This window comes from Pavona decussata, unplaced genomic scaffold, assembly GCF_977016875.1.
Source record: "Pavona decussata unplaced genomic scaffold, jaPavDecu1.1 SCAFFOLD_391, whole genome shotgun sequence".
NCBI classification, from domain to species: domain Eukaryota; kingdom Metazoa; phylum Cnidaria; class Anthozoa; order Scleractinia; family Agariciidae; genus Pavona; species Pavona decussata.
The window spans coordinates 190,619-208,578 of NW_028145763.1; the positions used below are offsets into that span (position 1 = coordinate 190,619).

Sequence of the window (17,960 nt, forward strand, 5' to 3'; positions counted from 1 at the left end):
CTCAGTATTCTAAAATTGTTTGTCAACTAAGCTAAGGTATTGTAGCACCATTTTCACTGACCAAAAAAGGTCAAAAATCAGTACCTGTACATGGTGACACTTTCCCTTTTAAGTAAGCAAATATTCAAACACAACTTCGTCAAAAATCTCAGTATATAAATGAATTTGTCTCTTCGATATTTCTTACTCTTTCTCTCTCTCTCTCTCTCTCTCTCTCTCTCTCTCTCTCTCTCTCTCTCAGAAATAAGTGATTTTAAAATTTAGCTTGGAAATGAAACCCTAACTTGTCGGCTTTCAAATGAGGTCTAGCAGGACTTTCACGAATTGCTGATGGTTTGTCTAAACTTTTGGACAATTCTATTTCATTTCATTTTTTGTTCGTTTTTGAAGCTTGGAATTCTCGGAAATAACACGTTTTTCTCGCTGTTAATTCAGTGACGGCGTTGCAGATGGGATTTCAGACCACTCTTTAAGGCTGGAATTTTCCATGTGCTCTTTAGCTTTCATTCTCAGGGAGGCAATGCTTGTTGACCTTTCATCTCTTGATCCAGGGGACACGCCGGTCATGCATCCGACACCAGGGAGATACGACGAGAATGGGACATAACTCGCAGGGGGATAGGAACCCGGATAACATCCCATAGTGGGGGATGATGGAAGGGACGTCGGCGGGTAAAGTGCCCCACCAAAGGCTGGAGAATATGTGTACGAGCTTTTCCAGGGATCAGGAAACGGTAAACTGCTGAAATTAGCCCGAGGAACTGTCGGCGAGGGCAGGTTTTCAAGGGAAGCCATTTCCATCTTCTCTTGACGTCTCCACTTTGCTCGTCGGTTTTGAAACCAGACCTTTACAAGTAAAAACGACCTTCAGTAAATAAGTGAAAACTGTAAATCCGTGTTAAGTTTAACAGGAAGTTAACACGAATCAACGTATAGTGAAGGTGATTTTAAAATAAATCACCACCAAAAAATTAGTGCTTGAAAATACAATTCCCAAACATCAAACCCAGCTTGAGTTTACTGGATTTGAAACTTCAAACTTTTACTAAAGATAAGTTCTACTTCAAAAGACCTAAGACTGAGACAACGAGTTTCTGGATGGTTAAATTAAAGAATTATCTTTAACAAACTCAGAAATAGAGAAAATAATAAAAATAATAAAAACTCTAAGCGAGGAACTGCCAAACTTGCTGTTTCGAGAGCCAACCCGGCAACACTGATGAAGTCATTCACTATGTATATAATCGAAAATAATCTAATTTCAAGTACTAACTTAATTAAAAACTAACACAGGCGATCTTTAACCTCGTCTGCTGGGTAGATAACACCAATTATTTTTCAAATAAATCCTACCATAATATAAAATATTCACGAAGCCGGGATATAATTAATGTCAACACGGCGAGGCGACAATTACTTGAATCATTCGAAGCGCCATGTGCAGAGTTGTATTAAAGTGTCGTTTATCTTTCAAATTAAAACTGTTTGTCACACTTTCCATGCCGCGGATTTTCTTAAAGTACAATGATTCATCAGAATATAAACAAAGAGAATTCATGGCTTAAAAGGTTTTACGTAGAAAATGAATTACGTTGCACATGGACTTCCGAGTTGCAAGCTTTCTTCTTAATTTCGTTGTTATTCCTTTCCAATTAGCGCTGAGATAAACTTTAAATTGAAAATTTGCAGGAAATTAAAACAACTGTAACAAAGAGCCACCACACAGATAAGCACGTTTAAAGACAAAGGCCAAACTTACTTCATATAACTTGAATTAAATGAAGCTTTTCTGATGTTTACCCTTCGATCCGACTTAAGAGCAAATTTCACTAAAAAACACTTTTGTTGACAGCGGTACTGATTCAGGCGTGAGGTACAGTAGAGTTTAATGAAAAAGCGGCAGCATTCCAATTGTTCTGTCCACCCTTTACCCATCCCATCTTGACGATCCTCAAGGAAGCCTTCGTGTACCTCAAGTACTTAAAACGAGCTGTCGAAGAAAATTCCTTTTAAACATGGCCCATTAAATCAAAAACAAAGCCGCGAAGGACGGTTTAATTAGGTTTCCATTCTTTCCCTTGACGCCTTCTGCAAACTATTTCTTTAAGTACCGCGAGAGAATGCGTTTTTCACACGCTGTCTGTTGTGCTATCGGTGGTTCCATTGTTCTACCAACTGAAGAAGGTTATTATGAAGGAATAAGTACCAGCAATGGGTCTCAAACGCTAATGGTTTTTATGAGAGATGTTTGACAAATCGGAAATTGGTCGAGAAAACAGAAGCCATAAAGTAGATACAAATCCCTTCTCTATGGAGTTTAGTGTTAGTGCTTCATTAAAATTCAAAGGATGCTTTCCAACTTCGCTACAGCTCTGTTACTGCCTAAGTTAACCTCGCTGTACATCAATCTTTAAAGCAAACGTTTAACTTAGTTGCTTCTAATCCCTGCCCTAAATAAGAGTTTCTTTTTATTGTAATCAGTTTCCTGCCCATTACGAAGCTGTTTTTTTTTGTTAATGTCTCGTAATTACAAATAGCTATCTCAGTGAAGACAACTTTTTCAAAAACTTGACATTTATTTTCATTAGGTGATTTACTATGAAAAGTATATACACTATTATTGAGATGTTTTCAAGATATTCGACTTATCCTGGGGAGATAAATTCCGTGTTGCACGGTGCTTCTTGACAAACTTCCTCCTAAGCTTAAGGAAGGAAACAAAGAATGCATATAATTGTATTCAGAGTTCCGCCTGTTTTTTCACGATTCCAAACAGTAAAAGTCTTTTTCTTTTACGGTTTAAAAATACTCGTCTACACATTAAAAATGCAACTGAAAAATAGCCTTAAAAACAACCAATAAAAACAATTCGCCGCATATCAGAAAGACTCCTGACAGAACCCACGACAATGCTGAAATTAACTGACCCACGCGATGTTTATTAAAAGTAACAGAGTACACATTGGTTTAACAAGAAAACTAACAAAACCCTGAGAGATATTATGTCCCTTAATGAATTTCATTCAGGAATAATAGACAAAGTACACAAAAATGAAATTTGTTTGTACCTGTACTCGAACCTCGGGAAGATCAATCTTGAGGGCAAGTTCTTCTCTGGTGTACACGTCAGGGTAATGTGATTTCTCGAACGCCTGTTCGAGTTCGTGGAGTTGAAAGGTCGTGAAAGTTGTGCGATTTCTCCGGTGTTTCTTTTTGGAAGAGCCTTCGCTACATTCGTCTGTCGAAAACAAAAGACCACAAGTTGTTTGGTTTTCTTAGGTACACAGAAGAAGATTGTTTTGACAAGTTAATATTAAAATGTCACAAACCAACATCCGCGCTACTGCTAGACATTTTGAAGTGCAAAAGAACATACCGGGGTTTTCGCTGTTCGAGTCTTCGTAGTCTGAATCACGATCGCTGTGGCTGTCTTTAGAACTCGTAGGTGAACCACACTTTCCGTCGGCTTTTCGCTTCAGACTTGAGCTTATCAAGAGACAAGCATCGTCGTCGTTTTTACTCTCTCTCTCCTTGCTTATCAAATCGTCCTCTCGAGGCGTCGAATCTTGTCTAACGGGAGAGCCCATTTTGGTCATTACTGCTGGGAGGTCAGAGCACCAACTAACTATCGACCCGCAATCTATTAACAAAATACTTGGTCCGCTCGTGCTAACAGCGAATTAACAGGACTAGGCGGGCGAAATAATGCTTAAGATATCTAGATAACAATACGCTGTCCAATCACGACACAGAACTCAATATTTTCTATGTCCCGATATTGTATTGAAATTGACTGGTTGTTTGTTCGCCGTGACAGAGCGGTGATTACTTAAGAAAAGCTAATCGCTAATGAACGCTGCCAGGAGAGTGTGGAGCACACATTAAATGAAAAGAAAGAAGTGCTTATTTTGATTGACAATAAATAATCACGCCGCTTTCATTTTCGCTCGTCGCTGTTTCTATGTTGGCTCGAAACGTAGCGGCGACCAAGGGCGTTTACAAAAAGAGGAAGGAAGCTCTCTTCTACGTTTGCCATAATAATAAACTATGCCTTGCTCTGTGCGTGTTTATTTAAAAATTATCTTTTGTAGAGATTTTAATGAATGATTATTAAAGTTGTTCAGATCGGCACATTCAATCCAGAATTCTCAACAAACTTAATAATTCTAACATCACACGCAAAGGTCTGAAGTGTGGTTTAGGTGTGATATTGGTTTTCAAACAAGAAGAGAAATAATTAAGCACTTGAGCTTTGCTTGCGTGTGATGTTTGCTGTTTAAGAGATTTACTTTAATCACAGTTCTATAAACACACTACAGCAAGATATTGGACGAAATAAGCGTTCGGCGAGCGAAGCATAAAGAAATATCTCGCTATTCATTGACATCTAGGAGTTACCGGCAAACTTTGCACGCTCGCAGTTTTGATGATTTAAGGGATTCACGTTTCCTCGTGCGCACAACTCACCAAAATTAGCTTAAATGTAGCCTAATGTGTGTAATTAGTGATTATTAATTGCAAGACTTGGTAATCCCGAGGTGGCAATAGAATTGAAATCGTTAAGTAAAGTTAACGGTTTCGAGGGAAATCGGTCGTTATGCGAGTTGCGCATGTTTAAAATAAACTTTACACGCGTTAAAAAAAATACATATATATTAAAAAAATAAAATAAAATAAAAAAAAAAAAATCCAATCAATGGCAGCTCATTTTAACTTCTTTACTGAACATCACTGACAAATTTAGTTTGAAGCCGCGATACGCCTCCGTCTTTTGAATAAAGAAAATGACGATAGCTTCTCGGCAGTTCAGCCCTTCGATCAATTTCCGACGGCTGAATATATGAAGCGCCGGATTATCAAGCTCTTGTTCAAATTACAAATAAGGATCGAGAAATATCATCGAAAGGCATCGAATTTAATGTCGCGGATAAGCGCCCTTACGGTCGGTCCGGCCAGCTTGCTTTATATTTTTAGCATTACTCTTGTTTAAAAATTGAACGCGCGCTAGTTATTGCAAGCGCGAAAAGCAATTTCGTTTTCCATTAAATTGGAAAATCGGCCTATTGTTTCCATTATTGTGTGCCCTACCTTTTTCATTAACAGATATTTGAAAGAATGAGGCTGTAACTATAGTAGCAGTCTTAAAGTTGAAGGAAATTAAAATTAAATTTAATTAAGATTCTCGATGGACACTCCATTTAGTTGACAGTTCAGCGATACACAGTACCGACGAATTTTCGGTTGAAAGTGCCGCTATTTTGAATAAAATAGTAATAAAAACGTGGCTTATGTAATATTTTGCTCCATTTCAAAGGATCTTGATTGGATTTGCAACTTGATTGAAGTTTGAACTTTGAAATATAGAAGGTTTTGTTTGGATGAACAGATTTTAAAAATAAACAATCTTTTCGAATCGCAATTTCGGACGCGGTATAAGATGTTTTGAAAGATCGGATATTGTCTCGTTTTCGATAACTTCACGTCCTCTTAGATTGGCTTTGACAACCGAACCGCTGATACATGCAGGAGACCTGCAAACTATAAACTATATTTAACAAAGGGAAACTTCCAGTGTATGTTTACGTGATAACAATGACTGGATCCACACGTCAGTCTTTATAGTTAAAAAGTCCCTTGAAAATTCATACTTTAAAGTTAGATATGAGGAATATGAGTCCTTCAGTGTCGTTGCCTAGGTGAAACCTTTTCGGCAACGCTATTAAATGCTCAAACAAAATCGTTGATGCGTTGAGAGCAGGGCCACTTGACGTAAGATTTCAACCGAATCGTCAAGTTCGCTCCTTTCGTAAAACCTCGGCTGAAATATCCCTTGGGAATGAAGTTAAGCTCTACACAAAGCCAGTAATCGCTGGGTCATCAAGGTTTATTCAAAACTGGTCTTTATTTAGCAGTAATTACATGCGGGTTGCCCATTTCTTCTTGCTGTGCTGCTTTCTTTAGCAAACCGCGGGGTGCTCAATCAAACCATCGCCCGAGGCTAGAGTGATTCGACCGAGCTACGCTGTGATCATATCACACGCTGACGTACAATAAAAGAACATAAATACTTTCTACTATCTTAAATAAGCAATTAAATAATCTATTGTGGTGAGCCGGTCCTAATGACTTCTTCGGCTACTCAGTCAATTGTTACGGTCACGTAGAAGCAGGAAAATGGAGTTCCTTTTGTCGTGCTTTCTGTGCGCTTAAAAAGTACTCTGATGATTAAAAAGTGAAAACAACTTGTCTATGGGCCCCGTTAAAAGTAATGCTTCATTTCTAATTTGCATGTTCATCTAGATGAAGAAAAAAAACATCACAAAAAATGGCAGAAATCATGAAACAAAATTTTCAAGAGAATGGTAATTTCTCGCACAAATTAAATGACTACTTAAAAATAAAACTTTGTCGATTCTTTAAAACCGACTCGCGGTCTTTCATTTGTTTCCGTGTTCCGGTGAATCTTAACAATACATAATTTCCATTACTAGTCCCTTTTTTCTCCATCTAGACGTATGACAAACGCTTCCATCAATATATGCCGTTTCCTTATTTTCCAGAAAAGCATTACCTTGATCTACGACAGATAACAAAAATTAAAAACTAATTTTATACCAGAGGAACTACAAGCGTCATGGTGGATTCCGAGTTTTGAACGTTGTGGTCTTTTTTTTTTCGGTTGTTCAGGAAGTCGTCAAGACTTCAAGATTTAAAAGCCCCTCTTGCACAAAAAAGTTGATCAAAACAGAACTCTTGACAGATGCCTATCTAGCTAACTATACTTCAGTTGAGTGAAAATTGTATTAAGTAAATGAAATAATCATCGAATGAAAACAAACTGAATAAAATTGAATTTTTTATCGAGTGTTCTATTCTGGAGAGCGAATGGCTTCATTCTTTCTACGTCTTAAACTTTCAAAATACTTAAAATCGTCATTAATTTGTTTTCCCGAGGAAATTACGTCTGCATCTCAATTAAATACTGAAGTACAATACTAACTCTTCCGTATGTACAATGTTTTGAACGCAAAAAACTGAAAAATCTCCTAATTTGCGTTTTTTGATGTGAAATTCGTCCACTGTTATAATTTACATCGGGCCTCCTTCTTGAATAATCGCAACATCCTACGATAAAAAGGAAACTACTTCAACATCTTTTCATAACATAGCATCATCTTTGACTGGCTTGTTTCATGACTTAAGTGAATTTGTTCTTCTTAGAGTGAAAACTGAAATAAAATACATTTGTGATGTTTTCTCTAACAATAACAGCATGTAAATGAAGCAATACCTTCCTTTCTGTTATGATAGCATTCGGCCCAACTTAGACCAAGTATCAAGCAACTACATAAACAGGTGAAATTGAATAATGTTGTCAATCGCGTACCTGTATCATTTTCTAAATCGTTTACTTGTCTTCTGTTGTTTTAGAAAAATGTTGCTTGGCTATGAACTCACATCTTTTGAGATCTCGTGGCGAATTTGAATCAAAAGTTAAATTTGTTCTTAATTTTTTTTAATATATGTAGTAGCACTGCAAAATGGGCTGATTATGCTGGATTTGTTTCTATGAATACCTTGTCAATTTCGCCCAAGACTGAGACCAGTTCGATGTCATGACTGTTTTTTTTTTGTCTGTTTCTTACGGTTACAGTACGTGGGATTCTTCTGTTAAGATTTGATCGAAAGAAAGAAGTAATTGCAAATCCAATATTGTTATCAAAGTCCAACTTCTTCATTGAACGTGAGTTTTCAAAATGGCGATCTGCTGTTTTTTTTTTTTTTAATCGAAATCTAACTTGAAAGTTGGAGAAAGGCATTGTAAAGTTTAATGAAAACTATGATTTGAATCAAGGAAAATATATACGAAAGTTACAATAATGTAACCAAAAAGGTTTAATGTTTTATCTAATAGAATTGCAAGTATGTAATCAGTTCTGCAACAAACCTTTCTGACATTTGTGTAAATTATTACCAAGAAGTTAGTAACGAGTTTCCAAATTTAGGTTCATGCTTGGTCTCCAGTGAGTAATAATTTTAACCTATTCTCTTCATGAGTGCTTACGTTGAAGACCGGAAAAATCCCAGATTTAAGTACTGGTAAAGATACCACAGGGTGTCATCCACGTAGTAAAATATGGAACCGCATAATTGACAGCTAGTACAACCAGGAGGTACCTATAATTTAGTACCTTTCATTTGAATGGACTTAGGATTTCAGCATGCAAACGGACTCAAAAGGTGGATCCACCTTGAACGGGCATAATTAACAGTCATTGGGAAGGTACTGCTCTATGAATTTACTTAGTTGTGACAATTGTTATTATCTTTCATCAGAATGGTCTCACTTTAGAATTTCATCCACAGACTCAAAGTTTGAACAATTGTTAAGACAAAGGTGACTCTTGGAGCAACAGGGTTAACGTGAAAAAAAGAAAAAAAAAAAATTTTTTTTCTGCAAATTTCTAGTGGTATTTCAAAGAATTAGAAGTTTAAAAATTCTAAAAATTTCAAAGAAACATTCAACTGTGATTATTTATAACATTAAAAAAAATTCACAATTGCAAGTATATGAAACTAAAAATGGCACACAGAGTCCTTTGTTTCTGTCAGGCCTGGTGCAGTTGTGTTATAATGGCATCAAGTTTGCTTTGCCTTCTACTTATCTATATGTAAAGGCGGCCTTGTGCTCTAGCGCTTTTCGTCGTAGCGAGGCTATACTGGAGCCTCTCCACAGTTCCCCACCGTTAGGAATACTGCATTGGATATCTTGAAGCGAGGGAGATGATGAAATAGGCATCTCCCTCGTGCCCACGAATGGCTGTTGAAAGGTTTGCTGGGCTTGCGGAGCCCCTTGCTGTTGGATAGACATGCTAATATGCGACCGAGGCATGGAGGATTGGTGCGAGTACGATTGCTGAAGAACTTCGTGCCCAGTCTGCGCGAATGGATGGTGCGGCGGCGATAGTGGTAGAGAGGGAGTAGTGACTGGAGCCATGGTTGGCAGGGCTGTGGCCATTGTAGTGGGCCATCTGTGGTCATTGTGGAAGGTGCACAGAGAGTCTCCAATAGGACTTGGGTTGTAAGCCTGTGCCATGTGAGAAGGTAGAATAGGCGCCGGAGGGCGCAGGATGGCCGCAGTCTTCTTGCGTTTCTTCCATTTAGCTCGGCGATTTTGAAACCATACCTAACACCAAAACAGATAGAAAAATTAGGATAAATTATTTTCAAGTTCTTTATTGACTTGTTGGGAGTGTACTGAGGTAACATTTTGGAGATTTTAAAGGACCTTTTTTTGGGGAGGCAGGGGAAGGGCTAATTATCGGAGGAAATTTTGCAGACTGTCTATTACGTTGTACAAGGTAACTCCACTGAACAGTCTGTGGATAAATTCCTTTAAGAGTGATCATTCAAATGAAAGCTTCTAAAGAGTGTTTTCCTGTGGTGCTGTTTATTATTTTGTAGAAGGCTGCTCTAACATTTGACTGAGAGAACGAGAGACGACGACAAAGAAAAAAACAAACAAACAGAACAAAACGAAAAAGAGCAGACTTGGCCCTAGTCCGGCCAGACAGACAGAGAGAGAACCCTTCGTTAATTAATCGCTAAATTTTAATTAGTGCATGAAACAGACGGAACGTACTATGGATATCTTCGAACTTTGTGCATGATATAAAGGATGATTTTCTTTAACATAAATAAAATAAAATAAAATGAAAAGACATCTCACAGAATGCTGTATTAAGCAAGTAGGTGGTTTCTGATTTCAACAATGCTTTGCTTGCCGCTGTTTACAGAACAGATTTCGTCCCAAAATAATGTCTTTCATGTAATTACTATTACCAGTCTCGATAGGCCCAACTTTAAAGAAATCCAGTGGCTATATAATATGCCAAAAACAACACATATACTATATCATAATAAGCTAACCGGCTCTGGGCATTGCTTTAAGCGTTGGACCACCTCAATATTTGACGAAGTTTGTCTAGGCATCTACTATTGATAATTATGATCATATGTTTTTTAAGAGCATTCGATTGGGGATCGGTACATAACGAGGAGCAGCTATTTCTCGCAACTACCCGCAGGCTAGTACTACGTCCGCATAACCACAGATACAGATGTACATAACTTTCAATAAAGTATTCGATTTGTGTCTAAGGTGCAGTTATCGAACATAACAACTAAACATTTTACTGATCTTCAATAAAGAGCGCTCTTCAACAGACTCTATAAACCTCTTCCTGACTGACTTACCAATTAAGTGACCACTTTACGCAAAGAGCAAAATCAAGGAAATAATTTACCATCAATTTGGAGCCCATTAGGCTATCTATACTCATTGCTATATTTTGTTTTCAGCAATAAGCTTTCGAGGCTGGTAATATAAGCTGCGGTCAATCTAAATCCAACGGAAGCAATGTTAAAAATCTTTTGAGCCGTAGAGAAATATATATGGGTATTGACCACCGCAAAATCTGACTGGTAAAGTAAAATACTTTCATATTTTTTATCTTTCAAAACATGTTCACTTGCGTGAAAGTTTTAAAACTACGTTTGAAATTATCTCCACTAGACGGCTGGTTTATTCGGAGTCGACAAGAAATGAATATATTAGGAAAACATCCTACAATTTGATTATAAGTTGTGCAAACGCCTGAAGGGAAACTGATTCAATCAGAAGAAATAGATGAATATCATATTTTAGCCAAAGCTTAAAATTGGACTCAGTTAAATTTAGACAAAAATAGTTGGGAATTTTTTTCACGGCTGGGTCGTACAATAACAACAGTTTTAAGTGTAATTATTTGACCGTATAAAAGTGTTTTCAAAAGCGTAAAATTTAATAAAACAAGAACCAAAAACCACGCCTTGTCGACGAGGCAATCTATGTGGAAATTAAGATTGTTAATTGCACCCTGAATAACCAGGATATGATGTAATTGTTCTCGATGGTTAACCTCTGGTAGCGAAATCAAATTGTTGTTTTCCTTTTCCGAGAAAGTTCTGCCTTGGAGAGGAAATCGGGGCTGCCAAAATTTGTCCCTCACAAAGCTGTTTAAACACGCGAGTGAAGTTTTTAATTAATCTTCTTCGCGGCATTGTCGGAAAATGATTATATCGATTTGCACACAATTATTCCGCGTTTTGCGAAAGTCACTTGAAATTTAACAAGCTCAAGAATTACAGCAAACTAAACATTGTTTTAGATTTTTTCCATGTTGAAATGTCCTTTAAACAAAGAATGAAGATCGCATCGAAGGGCAAAATCTTGGTCATCACGTTTCACTTAAGAAAGTGTTTTTCCCCTGTGTTGAATAGGCCCCAACACAGAAGAAAGGTTAGCTTTTGTTTCGCCGACAAATCTCGGTTGTTTAGTTTTATGTGCAAACATGAAAAATGCTAATTTTGATAAAGTTTGCACTGGGACTAACCAGCAAAAATAAGAAAGCAAAATACTCGAATTAGAAGGAAAAATTGCTTACCTTAATAACAAAAAGCACGCCTAAGGAATTCAGTAAGGCACCCTCAATGTTAACATTTTTTATCAATAAAACAAGGCTTCAATTTAACGAAATAGAAAATTAATGTCAGGCGAAGTTAACAGCTAAAATGATACATTTGTTTGAATAGGGAAAAAAACCACATGTACAACGAGACTCTTATCGATCCCAGTTCAGAAAAAAAATTCCAATCGCTGCTTTAAATTACGATTAGTTTCCGAAAACACCTTCACTAAAAGTAATGAAATGATGAAATGTGGCCGGGAAGATTAAAGTTTGCGCCGAAGCCCACCGTTTCACTGAAAAGTCCAACAGATATTTCGGCTCAAAACTCGCAGCTGCGATTTGAATAGAGGAAGTTACAGATTTCTCAGAAAACCTTTACCACTGAGGCAAGGCATTAAGTTTATCCACCATCGAGACAAAGATCGATGCTGTGAAAATTAGTTTTAGCTGGTACCAGTCCAGTTAACAAAGCACCACAGCGTAACGCCTTGGGTACGAAAATTAAGCATATGCCACACACGCTAGATTTCCCTCAGTATTATTTCCTAACTCCTGCCTTCAATCTATAATAGAACCGAGGAAAGCATAGCTAGGGAGAAATCTGGAAACTTGGAATTCATACAGTTGTGTTCTCTTTTTTTGGCGTTAACTGGAAGAGGTTTAATTTGGTCTTAGGGAAAAAAAATAATACGGCTACGCTCTTCTTTGTTACTCAAGTTATCACACGTTTACTTGAGGATCACAATCCAACACCAAAAACGTTATGTTCAATTCGCTCTATGCCTTCAACGCTACTTTTCTTTGAGAGGTTAAGGTGAATGAATTCTGAAATTTAATATACAGTCTGTAAATACATGGAACAAACAACTGTCTTGTGGCGAACAAAGCAAATCTGTACATGTTTTTCATCTCAGTCTGTGTTTTTTTTTTTTGGGTATACTCTGTATAAACTGTACTAGTTTTCCCACTTTATTATATCTTTTTCAATTTGTTATTAGTTTTCGAATTTCATTTGCCACGGATTTGTTATAATCAAAACCGTCCTTCGCCGACAAAGGGCTTCTGTTTAATAACTCCAACTGAACATATAGTAGCATTCTTGCTGGTAAAACCGGCTGCTTTCTCACAATATTCCATCTTTGATATCCACCGCTCTTAGGCTTTTTTCACCTACTGTACTGAGCTAATAAAGGTAAAACTGAGTTATAGAGACTTCAATAAACTCTAGGCTAGCAACGCCTTTGACGAAACAAACAGCCGATTGAACAACTTGCTCGACTCCTTGACGACACTGCAGTGATTTATTTCCCATTTTACAGTTTCGGTTTTTGGTGGAGAGGGAAACGCAAACAATAGACTTGATGTTTTCATTTTACACTTTGATCAACCCGGCGTAACCTATCGATACCACCAAAGCAAACACGGGTCCGTGCCGCCAATGTGCCGACCGCTATAGAATATTTTGTACAATGGTTCAGAAAATATCCTCTCGGCGCGTAATACCGCCGCGTGTCTGACTTGTCGCAATGCATCAAATCCCTTTAGCACAACCGAGGTGCCCAAATTTTCCGTGTACAAACTTTGTGTCAACAGCAGTTTAAGTGCACAGGCGTCACATTTAAATGAAATGTGATTTTAGGTTACAATAAGTGTTTTCCAGTCGTATTTCCTTGCAATTTGCGATTAATTTAAGTTGTACACGAACGCTTAAAGATTTGAGCAAATTGTTTTGGTTTTTCTTTATCGGGGTCAGGGCCAAGCGTGTTTATCTCCTCCGATCGCGCGCACCGTGCGCGTACGTTTGACACGCCTAAAAATTTACCACCCATGGCGCCTACCAACATTTTCAATTCATACCACGATTAGCTTAAAACAATCTTCTTATCCGAGAAAAGTACAAGAAGCCATTCCTTCTCGATAACAAGTATACATTAAAATTCTTCGCGCTTCAACTCAGAGTTCATTTAATCAGCACATAACATTCTGGGTCTGATGAAACAAAATGAGTCCCTAATTACAGAATTCTTTTCCAAAACCCTTCTTTTGAGCTACTTATTTAGTACCAGACACAGAAGAACAGTCGATCACCACATACTAATGCATTTTTAGTGACTTTTCAATTTAGTAGTTGTTGAGCGAGAGCTCGAGAATAAAATAATTGTGGTTGGGTCGCTGGTTCTTTTGTACTCTTAATCATTTAGTTTCTCAGAACAATCGCACATCACAATGCGAATAACCAAAAGCGATACGAGACTTACTTTTGTCATAATTACCTTTAATTTTGGTACTCGCTACAGCAACTAAAAGCAGTATAAACTGGATGTGAAATTTTATTATACGTGCTGACCCACGCTCAACTGACAAATCTTCGAAGTTCTGATGGCGTTTTGCCTACATAGATCAGACTTTGAATTCCCCCGGCCCTGTAGATTGTAGCACGGAATAGCGGATTTTAAAACCATTCCAAATATTTTTCTAAGTAAACAGAGTTTGTTGCCGAGCCCGGTTTAATTCTAAGGCGGTTTTGAGGTAATCCACTTCTTAAGTTGGCTGCCCTTTATAAGAACGCGGCCAAGAGCTCACTAAAATGAAAAATGTAATTACAGAAGAGCTAAGGGAACCCGCCTTAGAACTATTTTAATTACGTTCAAAAACACCGGTCATCGCTTTGTCTTTCAAATCACACTTTTCTCTAACGATCTGCGAGCTAGTCTGCTAGGCTCTACCTTTCATGTCCGCATGATATTGTGTTTATTGAAGTCTCGCTTAATGTTGCTGTGTTCTGAAGCTTCTTCGGGGCCAACTCGAAACAGTCGACAAAACACGGTCTAGTGCCAATATTAGCTCCAGGGGAGAATTAGTGTTTTGCATGTGACTTTTCAAAATCACGTATAACAACATGTCTGAAAACCTAAACAGTTTATAAAAGCATTTTTTGGTTCGCTGAAGATATGGTTTTATTTACAAAGTAACATTAAAGATGGCGTTACCGCATCGAAAGATAACACCATTCACCCCTCGCGAACGAAAACCGCGTTGTTTCTAGAACGAACTTTCAAAACTACAGTAAGAATTTCAGCTGCCGCGATGAAAGCCCAAAATGTATTGAAACAGGTGTTTGAAGGTGAGATGCAGCTAATTTCTATCGTTTAATATCGAATCTACGATAACCAAAATTTGACAAGCTTCGCCACTCTAATGGAGTACAAGGACAAGCTCCGAGGAAAAAGTCTCCAATTAAACTATGGAAAGAAACATAACACAGAAGTACGCTCTTAATACTCACTCGAGTCTTGAAAGTAATTATTTCTAACCCGGTGTAAACACAGCTCCGGTTGACAATTGCAACACACTGTTTTGAGATAATAGTTTCTATTTCTACAGTGTCCATTATTCACTTGCAGTTCTTAGCCATAATAGCTTAGATAACTTTTGGAAATCACGAGAGAGCTCTTCCGTTTGGCCTTGCTTCATTAGAATTTCCAATGGGGTTTATTTTGACCATTGCTATTGAATATGTTTTTAATAACCTATTCATTGTGTACATTCAGAAATGTGCGGTCTGCTTTCTTTCTAATGCTTCTGCCCCATCAACGACTCAAATCTAGGAAAATAACTGGTCGAAATAAAAAAAATATCTATTCTTTATCTTTCTCTTGACTCGATGTATTATCAAGCGGAGAAAACTTACGCGCAAGGAACGTGCCATTTCTCGCTCGCTTAAGACCGCCGGTAAAGCAGATCTCAAAACAAAAACCAAATTAATACCACAAAGGCAATTCTCGTTCTGTCTGCGATAAATACATAATAAATCGTCCTCACAGCGATAAAATATTATTTCTTCTCGCAGATATTGCTGGTTTTCTGCCATAATTCCCCGGGACAATGTCTTTGAAATGAAAGGTTTGTACACGTCTTTCCGTAGTGTGAAAGTGATTAAGGCGAAAAGTATACAAATATATCATTATAGCCGGAAAAAATTGGTGGAGACGTAAACGATTTTATCATTTAAAAGAAATGAGATCCTAAACTCTAACTACTAAAGTGTTCCTGCTTTCAACGACTGGCCTCCCGGAAAAAAGTGGCAAAGATTAAGAGCTATTTAAATGAAGGAGCGTTTTTGTTTTTCGTCGCAAAATAAACCGTTACATAAACTTCATTATGCCAAAAGACCCTTAAACTGCTATTTTTCTCCCATTGATATCGAGTTAATCATAAATTGCCGGTCTTTAACGTTTGTACCTGGACTCGAGATTCGGTGAGGCCGATCCTGGCTGCAAGATCTTCTCGCATAAACACGTCTGGGTAATGCGTGCGAGCGAAGCACCTCTCGAGTTCGTTGAGCTGAGCTGGAGTGAAGCGTGTGCGATGCCGCTTCTGTTTCACGCCTTGACTATCACCGCCTTTTCTATCTTCATCATCAAGAGAAACAGTATCAATTCGCTTGTGCTCGGTCGGGGAGCCTTTCCCATCCACACAACCGTTCTTGGCGCTATCTGTTGAGGCAGATATCGAATGAATTAAATTAAAACGAGCTCTCACTCAAGTCATTAGAAAATTTATTTTTTATAAAGCTGGGTTAATGTGAGTGATGAGTAGAAAATTTTCGAAGATTTGTTACCCTAACAAGATAGGGCCTACCTGGATCTTGATCATTTAACTCGCCGTTGTGATTCAATATTCCCACGATCGAATGCTCCAAACTTGGCACAAGCTCCAGCAAAGAGGTCGTTGTATGGTCTTCGCGATGATCCAAACCCTGTCCTCTCGCAGGTACGTGAGCGTCGTTCGGTGTCTCCATTACTAATCTTCTGCGATTCTGCCAAACTTTCGGCCTTCTTTGTATAGTGCTTATTACCTTGGATTTAATATCTATAGCCGCGGCCAGCCAATCAGAGCGCGCCGAGCCGCTATTTTCTAATAAAATTATGTCAGGTGTCACGACCGGATCAGAAAGCATGTAAGCAAATCACTCTATATTAATATTTAATTGTGCTAATTGAACATGAGAGCATGGCAAATTAAGCGCCCGTAATATAATTTTTTTGCCTTTCAGTGCGCCTTCTACTAGCGGCTCCAAGTGCGTTTCATGCTCGACGGCGCGTAATTAGCACGCTTTTTCATCGCGTTTCGCTCGCCGGTTCGCTTCCATCTCAGCTCAGAGCATGGAGCGCGAACAGTAATTCTCTTAATTAAGAAGCATTTGTTTGTGATGAAGTATTTTGGCTTTCAAATAATTGATCAAATAGACCGTGATTAGACGAAACTGAATCGTCATTAACGTGATTAATAAAACATTAATTGTTAATTAAATCGATAGCGCTTGCTGTCACCAGCTCGAGGCTTGTACGAGCACGATAGATGGAGCTCGACATCTTGGCGTCGAATTTAATGTGATTTTTTTTCTTTTAGTTTTGGGCAATAAGCCCGATCGAGAGGTAGTGTAGTTCAGAGCATAACGTGTATTGATTTGATTTCCTGTTCCGTGCTCGTTTCCACGGAGCTTGCAGGAGGCAGGCCCACACTTCCCCCTTAAAAAAAGGATCCTACAGCGCTACCAGCCGGGAACAAAAACACGCCTCGTGCCGCGTTATTCAAACTGCTTGATCTTTGACAAACCTCTTTGTTTTCATTCACTACACATGACTGTTTCATCGTTTCCCTAATTACTCAAACATGTTTAGCTTACGGCTTTTGTTCTCAATGAAAACTAACATTTTCGTATGAGTTTAAAATAATTACCGGCCCGCGTGCGTCCCTTGGAGGGTTTTTATGCGGCGTTTAATCGAGGGCCACCTACCTAGCGGGGATCACGTCAGCGCGGATAAACTACTTTTTAACATTTTGCAGTCGTAAATATCGAGTGGCAGTTTAATCACCGAAAAGTATTGATTTGATTGTTACTTCAAAACAACTCTGAGAAAACGTTCGCACATCATTTGCAATGAAAAGGAAGTGACTTAATCACCGTCGACAACTTCTCTTGCTCGCACACAATGGCTCTAATGGCCCGGAGAAAGGCTTAGAAGATACCAATAACTTTTGCTCGTGCGAGAGGAAATCCTTGTACAAACTAGGCCAATTGTGAATGAGTTTTCCTTTATGCGTGACAAATATAAAGTACAAAAATATATATATGGTGTTTTCACCGGCAGCTGCAAGTATGCTACCCGATTACTTCGAAATTAATAAAATTTTCTAAATTGTGCCATTAGCATTTTTACATAGTTATTTTTTGGTATGACCTCAATGAATTCTGCAAATGTCTCTTCGGGGCTGAAAATGTTGATTTTTTTCGTTCAATCGCGAGAGACTTGGCGACTTTTAAAGATTTTATTACTTTTCCACTTCGCTTATTGAAATCTCTGATAAACATTACATTGTTTTCCTTAGCGCAGAAATAAAAATGCACTATACTAATTCGCCAAATGAATCTTTAGAAAACTAATT

At 38.1% G+C, this 17,960-nt stretch overlaps 2 protein-coding genes across 2 annotated transcripts; both read right to left on the reverse strand.

Annotated features, from left to right (window-relative positions):
* Positions 1 to 223: 223 nt before the first annotated feature.
* Positions 224 to 4,588, reverse strand: LOC146451211 (retina and anterior neural fold homeobox protein 2-like). The gene is made up of 3 exons (XM_085099243.1): positions 3,377 to 4,588; positions 3,069 to 3,238; positions 224 to 846 (listed from the first exon to the last, which is right to left on the reverse strand). Exons 1-3 carry the CDS (start codon positions 3,594 to 3,596, stop codon positions 427 to 429), a joined length of 810 nt encoding a protein of 269 aa, XP_084955369.1. The 5' UTR covers positions 3,597 to 4,588; the 3' UTR covers positions 224 to 426.
* A 1,278-nt stretch (positions 4,589 to 5,866) lies between these two features.
* On the reverse strand, positions 5,867 to 17,420 carry LOC146451212 (homeobox protein orthopedia-like). Its single transcript, XM_085099242.1, has 3 exons — positions 16,152 to 17,420; positions 15,753 to 16,006; positions 5,867 to 9,187 (listed from the first exon to the last, which is right to left on the reverse strand). Exons 1-3 carry the CDS (start codon positions 16,468 to 16,470, stop codon positions 8,663 to 8,665), a joined length of 1,098 nt encoding a protein of 365 aa, XP_084955368.1. The 5' UTR covers positions 16,471 to 17,420; the 3' UTR covers positions 5,867 to 8,662.
* Positions 17,421 to 17,960: the final 540 nt, after the last annotated feature.